This window comes from Cherax quadricarinatus, chromosome 60, assembly GCF_038502225.1.
Source record: "Cherax quadricarinatus isolate ZL_2023a chromosome 60, ASM3850222v1, whole genome shotgun sequence".
NCBI classification, from domain to species: domain Eukaryota; kingdom Metazoa; phylum Arthropoda; class Malacostraca; order Decapoda; family Parastacidae; genus Cherax; species Cherax quadricarinatus.
This window is the reverse complement of record NC_091351.1, coordinates 1,703,269-1,715,000: the sequence shown is the minus strand read 5'-3', so window position 1 is coordinate 1,715,000 and position 11,732 is coordinate 1,703,269. Positions and strand designations below refer to the sequence as shown.

Below are 11,732 nucleotides of genomic sequence, written 5' to 3'. Positions count from 1 at the left end.
TGCGATACTTCCATAGCCTAGATATTCCACTTACAGAAATCTATGGTATGTCAGAATCTACTGGGCCCCATACTATAGGCATGGAAAAAGCCTTCAAAGTTGGTAGTGCTGGGCTGACCATCCCTGGTTGCTACACAAAAATAGATAAACCAGATGAAGAAGGCAATGGTGAGGTGTGCATGGGTGGTCGTCACGTGTCTATGGGTTACCTGAGAATGGAAGAAAAGACAAATGAGGCTATTGATGGGGAAGGTTGGCTCCATACTGGTGATATTGGCAGGGTAGACAGTGATGGGTTCCTGTTCATTACTGGCCGTATCAAGGAACTAATAATCACAGCAGGTGGTGAAAATATAGCTCCAGTTCTTATTGAAGACAACTTGAAAGCTGAATTGCCTTGTATAAGCAATGCTATGCTAATTGGAGACAGAAGGAAGTTCCTCTCCGTCCTTCTAACATTAAAGGTGGGTATTAGTAAGAATTAGTGGGATTTCTAATCCATGTGGTAGCTGCATTTAGTTCTGTAAAGTGAATGTGGGTTGGCAGGCTGGGTGGGGAGGATTAAATTTCAGACGACTCCCGTATTGTCTGCTCTCCAGAGGACAAGGTCCACGACAGTTTTGAGCTTTGGAAAGACTGGTGACACTGGGCTGCATCTGTAACACCATTGCCAGGCTGTAGCATTCCTATGGATGTTACCGAGGAGGTAGCTCCATAGATTTTATTTGGCTCTGTTCTCTCCTGCACTGGAACTGTTGGGTCATTATACACCATATTGAAAGTCCTTCAAGACTGCCCAACAGATTATTTGCAGATTTAACCTTTTGAGAAGTGTTACAAATTTAGAGAATTATTGCCCTCCCTGGGTTCCAAGTTTGCATTTTATGCATATGCCTTTCTCTTCACTTCCAGTGCAGTTGCCAAGAGTGGTGGTGGTATCTTTGTAAACACTGCTATTGGTCAGGTTTATCTTGTGTTCCTCCCTGCAGGCTGCCTTCACAAAGTGAGGTTGTAGGTGAACCAGGCTCTGCTCCTCATACCTCCCTTCAGTTTGAGTTTTAAGACTGCTCTGCTTTTGTTGACCATGTCTTTCCCCTGGGTCACTTCAATTCCCTTCACCCTGTGGAGTGTAGGCAGACTGCTTGTAGCAGCACATTAATAAGCTAGTTGCTACTACAAACTGCAATATGCATAGTTTCAAACTCTCAGTGCTCTATCAACCCATAGCATATTTATGCCTGCGTGGTTTAACTGTTCAGTGCAAAATTTTAATTTGTTGTACATCTCCAAAACTGTCAAATGTTTTGGAGACTTTTTTTTCCCCTCGGTTACCTGTCTTAAGTCGGTTATTTAACCTTAAATTGAAGATTGCACTTGAGGTTGCTGTACAGAAAGTACAGCATTCTTTGCGGAATCAGCAAAATGCTCATTGTCTTCAAATTTTAGTAGTTTCCATGCTATCCATGATTCACTTACAGAATGAGTCAGTAAAATTTCTTTAATGTTTTGTTGAGGCCCTTCAGTGTTTGTTGTAGAAACAATTACCCCTTTTAGACTACTCTCTAACTTAGGATAGTTCTGCCAATTTGGATTACTCCCATCCCTCCTTTCATTCCACACCCGAAGAAATACTGCTTGAACAATTTGTACTGCCACTGCAGTACACTTGTACAGTGCTTGTCATGGCATTATGCCGGGTGAGCGTCCTGGCACAATGCTGTGATTAAAATCAAAGGCCTACCATACAGGGTGGGGGCCTTTTTTCGTCAGTGCATTCTGCTGGGTAACGCATGACGTCATGGCCTGCCACCACACTTCAGCGACTTCTCATTGCTCGCGTGGCTGCCGTGGTGAGAGGAAGTGTTGTACTTCAGTCTCATTCGCCCCATCTTTTGTCCAGTGTTTCCTTTGGTTTTGGGGCTATACATCTTCGATTATGGGTAAAAGGAAGTCTTTAACTCCTGAAACTATAGCTGAAATTGTAGGGCTTCACAAAGCTGGGCACCAGACAAACCTTGGCCTGACCCCTCCAAGAAATCTGTTTACCTTAACTGTGTTACAGAAGCAGTTACTCTAACTGCAAGAGAACAAATTTTACCATAAAGCAGCAGTTGGGTTCTGGCCATTTTTATCTGGTATGGGAATTTTGCATTTGCACATTCATGAATCTGACAACCCTGAAACCATGTGGACACTCCCAGCACCTCTGCACTGCCAGGCTGAGCTATAGTTTCAAACCTCTTCAAGGGGGCTCCTTGGCGTGGTGAAGAGGCTCTTGGTCTGAGGAATTAGCCCTGTCGGTCTTCCTCAGACCGAACCTAATTACCCCCCCCATTCTCCCCTCCCCTATCCCATCCTCCCCTTTTTTCCATTCCTCCTCCTCCTCACCCCTCTTTTGCCCTTCCTCTTTTTGGCCTTTGGGATTTCTCCCACAGGCACGCTAGTTCCTAGGTAGGGGAAAGGACACCGGGGTCCATCCCATTCCGTTGAGGTTCTTGGCGGTGGCGTAGTTTGCCGTGGAATCTGGATTGCCTGGGGATGTCCTGATCCTTCTCCGGTATCCCGGAGTAGCTTTAGGTGTCTTTCGGGCGACGGGTGTATCTCTGGAAGCCACCTTTCGGATTCCGGGGGTGGTGGCCGAAGGAGGTATGCTTTGTGGCGGATATCCGGCCGCCCTCTCTTGTCCACCGAGGTAGCTCGGCAGATGTGAGGTTGCTATCCCGGATTGCTGGTTTACTGGCATGAAGGGTAGGGTATGGCACGGGTTCCATGCTGCATCTGCGCTACTAGTGGTGCCGAGGTCCTCTTGGGCGCGGAGGGAGATTTCCGGCCCTTTCATTCCTCCTGGGAACTATTCCTCCCCGGTCCCCCCTTTTTTTATTCTTTTTTTATTTGTATTTTTTTTTTTTCTTAAAAAGCAAAGGAGTAACCTAACCATGGCAGCCCTAGTCCATGAACCCACTACCCCCGGGCCCCTTATTGATACCACACCCCATTCTGACCCTGCCTTGTGTTTAGACCACTCTTCGGACACTCCTGATGCCCCTGTACCTCTTGCTGGTGCTGTTTCCTCACCCGCTTCAGGTACCGGGGCTTCGACTGACTCCTTCGATTTGTCTGAACTCCGCTCTCCTTTGACAATGCTTCCGGCTTCTCCCTCTACGGTACGGCAATTTTCGAATCGCCTGCCCATTTCACGCTGGACCAACTCCGGTCCTACTCCTAAACGCCAACGTCAATCTTCTGATGATGCTCCTTCGTTACCTTCCCATTCTACTCGGAAAAGACACACACATCAAGCACTCCCTCTCCACGCTCAGTTTCGGACCACACAATGGACTAAATTCTTTACTTTAAGACCGACTTCTTCTTCTGCCTACCTTTCTGACCATAGTATTGGCAAAGCGCTCCTGCATCATGTTGGTAGAGATATTTCATTTCATGCTCTCAAGAGCGGTATGCGCATCGTCACTGTCCAGAATGCTACCCAAGCTCATGATCTTTCTCTCCTTTCGAATATCGATACTACTCCTATCACTATTGAAAAACATCTTTCTCTCAATTCTTGTAGTGGTACCATCATTCTGCCCCATACCATAGTCCAACAGAATTTTCAGTCATGTGGCAATGACATTTTTGAACAGCTGGAACTCCAGGATCTCCCAATCCTCAAAGTAGACACTTATGTCCTTCCTGCCCGGGGGCAGAGACGTTACCCTTGCAATGTGGCTCGTTTAACTTTTGACAGCCGAAAACTCCTGTCCTCTGTATATGTCGCGGGACATCGGTTACAAGTTCGAAAGGTGATACCTACACCGCAACAATGTAGAAATTGCTGGCGTTTTGGTCACCCAGCGAAATATTGCAGATCTATGGCCGAATGCCCAGTCTGTGGTGCAGACGACCATTCTAATATATCTTGCAGTCAACCTCCATCTTGCCTTAATTGTAATGAAGCTCACCCTTCGTACTCCCGCCGTTGCCAGGTCTACTTAAATGAACGTGAAATCCGTTGCCTCAAAGAGGCAGAAGGTCTCCCTTATGCTATGGCAGTTACTCATCTCCACCTCCAAGGGAGACTACCCCGTGTTTCTTATTCTCGTGTTTCCAAACATCCCCCCCACTTCTGGGGTCCCATCTTCTGCAGCCTCCTCTGTTGTCACCCCTCCCATAGCCACTACGGCATCTAATCCTTTTGCTGTCCTTGGGTCTGACGTCCCGACTACAACTCAGTCTGTTCTCACATCTTCGCGTCCTTCCTCACAAGCCCCAGTATCGACAAGACCTTGTACGACACCTAATACCAATCGCCCCTCTACTCAGAAGTCCAAAAAATCCACATTGCTCAAATCTTCTTTGCCCCTTCCTTCCCTTCTTCCACCTCCACACTTTACCTTTCCAGTCTCTGTACCTAGTTCTTCCCCTCTCTGGCTCTATTACAAGTGTGGAGATTCACCCTCCTCATACTATGCCTTCCACCCCCGTCCCCTCCCAAGTTTCTCCCTCTTCTGCCGCCTCCCAGGTTTCTGCCTCTTCCCCCCCCCCCCCACACTTCATCTCCAGTCCCTTACACTCTTCCCTCCCCCCTCTACTTTGGTACAGTCCATTACTGTCCCAATCTTTACTCACCCTCCTCCTCCTATCTCCAATATGGTCTCCCATACATCTTTGAATTCAGAAAAACTTGAAGCCATTTCAGAAATATATTGCAGAGACTAAACCTTCAATGGACACTGATTCACTTCCTGTTCCTTCTCTTCCCTCTCCTCCATCTTTACAACCCCATTCTTCGCAACGCTCCATTCCTTCGCTACTTGAACGTCTTCCAATGCCACCACACGTTGACTTTTCTAACCCCTCTAGTCCGTAGGTGCCTTTACCTACAGATTCCTGGTATTTTCTTCATCGCCAATCATGGCCTATTTACAGTGGAATATCCGCGGCCTCGGGTAATCGGGGTGAGCTTCAGATGTTGCTTTCCAGGTTTTCCCCTGTTGGTGCTTGCTTACAAGAACCAAAATTACACTCGGCTCTTTTCCAACCTATCTCAGGCTATAATTTATTGTATTCTTCGGATCCTTTCTCAGATGGGACCTATAATGAAAGTGCCCTTCTACGCAATGATATTCCGTACTGTCAACTATTTGTCCATACCTCGCTGCATTACACTGCAGCCCGTATCCACTTGAATAAGTGGTTTACAATATGTTCTTTATATATCTCTCCTCCTCGGGCATTTTCTATCCCAGACTTTGCCTTTTTTGTTTCATCCTTACCACCACTACTTCTGTTACTTGGTGATTTTAATGCCCACCATTTCCTCTGGGGGGGGGGGGTCTCATTGTGACTCGCGTGGCATCCAGTTGGAGGCTTTTCTCGCCTCTCGCCCCCTCCATGTTTTAAATACGGGTACTCCCACCCATTTTGATCCTCGTACTCGTACTCTCTCTTGCATTGATCTATCAGTCTGCTCTTCCTCCACTGCACTAGACTTCACCTGGTCTGTTCTACCAGACTTACATGACAGCGATCATTTTCCGATCATTCTTACTTCTCCTTCCTATTCACCACCTTTCCGTAGCCCTCGCTGGCAATTTGATCGGGCAAATTGGGATCTTTACTTACACCTCACTGCTTTTAGTGAGGTTCCTTCTTCATCCTCCATTGATGAGCTCCTACACATCATCTCGACGTCAGTTTCTACCGCAGCTTCTCATTCTATACCCCAAACCTCAGGCAGGCATTCTCAGAAGTGCGTGCCTTGGTGGTCTCCTGCTTGTGCTCGTGCAGTACGTTTGAAACGTGCTGCATGGGGCAGGTACCGGTACAATAGAACCGCTGAGAGACTTCTTGATTTTAAGCAGAAGCGTGCGATCGCTCGCCGTGTCATCCGTGAAGCTAAACGCACTTGTTGGCGAGACTGTTTCCACCATCACCTCTGCTTCTTCTATGAGTGCAGTCTGGAAAAAAGTGAGGAAATTGAGTGGTAAATACTCCTGACCCGGCTCCTGTTCTGCGGGTCGCTGGTGTTGATGTAGCAAACCCTCTCGATGTTGCCATTGAACTTGGCACACATCTGGTCCGTATTTCCCGAGGGCTCCATCTATGCCCCTCGTTTTTTTCCTCAAAGTCTGCCAGAGAGTTAGTACCCTTGGACTTTTCTTCTCTCAGAGAAGAACAGTATAATGTGCCTTTTACACTTCAAGAACTGGAGGCAACGCTCTCAGCTTGCCGATCATCGGCAGCTGGGCCTGACGACATTCATATTCGTATGTTACAACATTTACATCGGTCAGCCCTTGTAGTCCTCTTACACCTCTTCAATCTTATTTGGGCACAAGGAGTTCTTCCCCAGCTGTGGAAATCTGCCATTGTTCTCCCTTTCCGCGAACCGGGTACTACAGGACATGATGCCTCCCACTATCGCCCCATAGCTCTTACTAGTGCAGTTTGCAAAGTGATGGAACGTCTCGTAAATAGACGTTTAATGTGGTATTTAGAGATACACAAGTCTCTCCGCTAGTCAATATGGCTTTCGTAAGGGTCGTTCTACCATAGACCCCTTACTACGCTTGGATACGTATGTTCGTAATGCCTTTGCGAATAATCACTCAGTTATTGCCATATTTTTTGACCTTGAGAAGGCATAGGACACAACTTGGAGGTATATTTTGGCCCAGGCCCATTCCTTAGGCCTCCAAGGCAATCTACCATCCTTCCTTAAGAACTTTTTAACTGACAGACATTTCCGTGTTAGTCAATAATGTTCTTTCCCCGGACTTCGTCCAAGCTGAAGGTGTCCCTCAGGGATGTGTTCTAAGCACAACACTGTTTCTCCTTGCTATAAATGATTTGGCCTCTGTTCTTCCACCCAATATTTGGTCATCACTCTGTTGATGACTTCGCTATTGCTTGTGCAGGCGCTGACTGTCATCTTATTGCAGTTTCTCTCCAGCATGCGGTTGACCGTGTTTCCACTTGGGCCACCACGCATGGGTTTAAATTTTCAAGTACCAAAACTCGCCAAATTACTTTCACTAGATGCTCTGTTATCTCCGATCATCCTTTGTATCTCTATGGCTCCCGTATCCCCGAACGTGATAGTCGGGTTTCTAGGCCTTCTCTTTGACCGTCGGTTATCCTGGAAACCTCACATAGCCTCTCTGAAGGCAACTTGTCACAGCCGGCTAAACCTTCTTAAAACCCTTGCTCATCTTTCCTGGGGAGCTGATCGTCGAACTCTGCTTCGCCTACATTCAGCCCTCGTTTTATCGAAACTCGATTATGGTGACCAGATTTATTCCGCGGCCTCTCCTGCTACTCTCTAGCCTTAACTCTATCCATCACCAAGGATTACGTTTGTGCCTTGGTGCTTTTCGCTCTTTCCCTGTTGAGAGCCTCTCTACAGAAGCGAATGTTCCATCCTTGTCTGATGGCCGTGATGCCCATTGCCTTCGCTACTATGTACGCTCTCACGATCTACACAATCCTTCCATTTATAGAATGGTCACCGATATTAGTAGACATTCTTTATTCGTTTGCCGCCCCTGTTTGCTCCGTCCCTTTTCTCTTCGCCTACATTCACTCGTCTTCCCTTCAGTTACCACCTTTATATGTTCATGTAGCATCTCACTTTTCCCTACCCCCCTGGGAAGTTCCAGCTGTTCGGGTCTGTTCTTTCTCACTCCCTTGCTCGAAAGCTCAACTGCCTACGGTGGCTTCCCGCTATTTTTCTTGATCACTTCCACTCCCATTCTCATGCCACCGCTGTGTACACAGATGGCGCCGTCTTCAGATGGCGTCGGATTCGCAGCAGTGTTTCCGGACAGCGTCGTGCGGGGACATTTACTATCTTCAGCTAGCATTTTTACTGCTGAACTGTATGCCATTCTTGCAGCACTTATTCGTATCGCATCTATGCCTGTGTCATCATTTGTAGTAGTCTCAGACTCCCTTAGTGCTCTACAGGCTATACGAAAATTTGATATATCTCATCCCCTAGTTCTCCGTATCCAACTTTGGCTACGCCGTATCTCTACCAAACATATAGTTTTTTGTTGGGTCCCTGGTCATGTCGACGTACAGGGCAATGAACAGGCACACTGCTGCGCGGTCAGCAGTACATGACCTACCAATTTCCTATCGAGGTGTTCCATTTCTGGACTATTTTGCTGCAATAGCTACCCACCTTCGCACCCGTTGGCAACAAAGTTGGTCAACTCTGCTCGGTAACAAACTTCATTCTATTAAACCGAGCATAGGTTACTGGCCGTCTTCTTGTCATCAGTGCCGAGGTTGGGAGACCACTCTCTCCTGCCTTCGCATTGGCCACACTCGTCTTACTCATGGGTATCTCATGGAGAGGCACCCTGTTCCTCTCTGTGAGCAGTGTCAAGTTCCAGTATCGATTAGCCACATTCTGTTAGACTGCCCTCTCTATCAACGAGCACGCAGAATTTACCTCCGTCGTCTTCGTTCTACTACTCTCTCTTTACCTTCCCTTCTTGCTGATGGACCCTCCTTTAATCCTGACTCTCTCATTGACTTCTTGACAACGACTGATTTACTCCACACAAACTCTGATACTTTTCGCACTCCCCTCAGCCCTTTCTAGTTCAGTCTCTTGCTGCCCTTTACCCTTTCACCATCCACTGCCCCGCTGTTATCCGTAACCTATTACTCGTCCATCTCCCTTTTGCCACCTGATGCCCTCGCTTCCTTCCTGCCCTGCAGCGCTGTATATTCCTTGTGGTTTAGCACTTCTTTTTTATTATAACAATAATTTCAAGCTTTATACAAGGCTTTACATAAATTAAAATGGTTTAAATTTAAATTGACTAGTGGATATTCTTAGAATGGCCAGAGGCTGTTTAGCACATCTTAACTTGGGGAGCAGATTGCAAAATAATGTAGGGTGCTTCCCAAATTGCTAATGTTTGTAGATATATATGTTAATGTAGGAGGGTCAGGTACAGTACTATCTTGGTTAAAGTCCCCCCCCCCTAAAAAAAAAAAAAAAAAAAAAAGGTATAAGCATTTATAACTTTTTTTTAGTTCATTAGTACAGCAAACAGAGTACTCAAATTACTTTATAGCATGTTCATAAAAGGAATTAGCACTTTTTTTACTTAGAAGTTTAATCACCTGCATGTAATTATCTGTAGACACTAAAATATAGCAAAATTTATGAAGATTACTGCACTAATTACCTAAAAATTTTAAGTACTGTAATTTAAAATATTGAGTGTTCATTGCCACAGGCTAAGCTTGTCTAAGAGTACCAATATTCAACAGACAAATATGAACTTGGATACTGGTGAACCTCTCGATACCCTGAGTGCTGCATGTATGGACTGGTGTCGCAGTGTTGGATCATCGGCAAAGACCATACAAGAAGTCCTTGCAGGTCCTGATGCAAACATTATGAGAGCAATCCAAGATGGTATTGATCGTGCAAACAAGCTGGCTCCGTCAAATGCTCAAAGAATACAGAAATGGACTATTATTCCCAGAGACTTTTCAGTGCCAGGTGGTGAACTTGGTAGGTGAAGACAGTTTATACATCTTTTAAATTTTATTTAAACTCTTAAAGTTTGTAAAATATGTGTTGGGATTTGGATTTATTTTTAACCAACCAAACCCAACAATAAGTTTAGAAAAGACTGTTTGGCCTTTTTGTCGCAGGAATTTAAAACTGACTATAAATTTGGCACTTTTCTCGCTCTTGGACATCTGCTTTCAGGAAATTGTGCTTCTTTGAGCCTTAGGGGGTTTTGACATTTCTAAATTCAACAAAATATAGGTGGTTGCTTCCTGCCCATCTTTGATTAGCTACTTTACTAGTACAAATTTTTCCTTTAATCTTGGTTTATGGAAGTCTTAAATACATAACTGATTTTGCTCTCACACCTATCACTAGGTCTTAGTTTTTTTAAAATCTGACTTTTCACTTTCATTTCTGCTCTTCCAGTTTCCCCTTTGTCTGGCATCAGGACAGCTCTTGGTTCTTGATATGTTAGGTGGCTACCGAGGTGAAAGCTGTTCATTCTCAAGCAGAGCTCTGCCTCAGTGACTTCATTGGTCACATTTAGTACATAGATGTGCTCTTGGGATGTGGTAGGCCTGATACTCCTATATTTTTAATTAATATTTTTAATTAATGCAGGTTATTTTAACTTGTTATTGTGTGCTTGATTTTATTTTTTGTATTAGTTTTGGTTGTGGTGTATCAGGCAAAAGAACAAGTGAATTCTACAGTAGGCCTCAATGCTTAGTAAATGTTAAATATCTGCTCCCTCTCCTTGAACCACCCTTATTTTAACATTCCTTGTCAGGGAATCTAATGCTTATCCATTTCTTTTCTGAAGAGTACCAGTGTACTCCATAACCCAGGGAAGGTAGTATCCTTTAAAACTAAATTGCATAATTATAAAACTTTATTGCATTTTCATTTTTTAAATGACACTTAACTTTTATTTCAACAGGGCCTACTATGAAGCTGAAGCGGCCTGTTGTTGTCCAGAAGTATTGTGAAACGATAGAAAGATTTTATGAAGCTTGAAAGGCGACTGGTATTCTCTGAAGGAAATTCTAAAGTGTAAAGTTTCTTTACTTATTTCTGTAAAAAGCATGGTTACATGACTTGTGCCTTGCTTTACTCATTACTTGCCATAAGTGCCTCTTAAACTTTATTTATGGATTAAAGGCAATTGTGATAATTTTCCACCCAGGCTGTGTATCTTGTGAAATAGGTTACTTTAATTTCAACCAACCCATGTGCAATGAATTCCCACTTCATGGAAATTCCAGATTAATACTGTGTATACTTGTAAGCACAAAGCTGGGATCAAATAAACATTAACTTTTGTCCTTAAGTTGCATGACATTAATAAAAATACTAAATTCATAGGGCCACTTAATTTGTATTCGGGTAATAAAACTGGGAGAGGAGAGAAAAAAAAATGGAAGGCCTGATAGGTTTGAGTTGGTTAACCTCTTCAAGGGGGGCTCCTTGGCGTGGTGAAGAGGCTCTTGGTCTGAGGAATTAGCCCTGTCGGTCTTCTTCCTCAGACCGAACCTAATTACCCCCCATTTTCCCCTCCCCTATCCCATCCTCCCCATCCTCCCCTTTTTCCATTCCTCCTCCTCCTCCTCACCCCTCCCTTTTGCCCTTCCTCTTTTTAGCCTTCGTGATTTCTCCCACAGGCGCGCTAGTTCCTAGGTAGGGGAAAGGACACCGGGGTCCATCCCATTCCGTTGAGGTTTCTTGGCGGTGGCGTAGTTTGCCGTGGAATCTGGATTGCCTAGGGATGTCCCGATCCCTCTCCGGTATCCCGGAGTAGCTTTGGGTGTCTTTTGGGCGACGGGTGTATCTCTGGAAGCCACCTTTCGGATTCCGGGGGTGGTGGCTGAAGGAGGTATGCTTTGTGGCGGATATCCGGCCGCCCTCTCTTTTGTCCACCGAGGTAGCTCGGCAGATGTGAGGTTGCTATCCCAGATTGCTGGTTTACTGGCATGAAGGGTAGGGTATGGCACGGGTTCCATGCTGCATCTGCGCTACTAGCGGTGTCGAGTCCTCTTGGGCGCGGAGGGAGATTTCTGGCCCTTTCATTCCTCCTAGGAACTATCCCTCCCCGGTCCCCCCTTTTTTTTTTTTCTTTTTTTTATTTTTATTTTCTTTTCTTTCTTTTTTTTTCTTAAAAACAAAAAGAAAGAAGTAACCTAACCATGGC

General features: G+C 45.3%; 1 protein-coding gene across 3 annotated transcripts in view; it reads left to right on the top strand.

Annotated features, from left to right (window-relative positions):
- Positions 1 to 10,967, top strand: part of LOC128694404 (acyl-CoA synthetase bubblegum family member 1) — a 166,148-nt gene extending 155,181 nt beyond the window's left edge. For all 3 annotated transcript variants that reach the window (XM_070097869.1, XM_070097871.1, XM_070097870.1), the window contains 3 exons: positions 1 to 464; positions 9,295 to 9,541; positions 10,485 to 10,967. The exon at positions 1 to 464 is cut by the window's left edge and continues 824 nt beyond it. In XM_070097869.1, coding sequence (XP_069953970.1) covers positions 1 to 464; positions 9,295 to 9,541; positions 10,485 to 10,561 — 788 coding nt within the window. In that variant the 3' untranslated portion in view covers positions 10,562 to 10,967. The remainder of the gene's footprint in view (positions 465 to 9,294; positions 9,542 to 10,484) is intronic.
- The last annotated feature ends 765 nt before the right edge of the window (positions 10,968 to 11,732 follow it).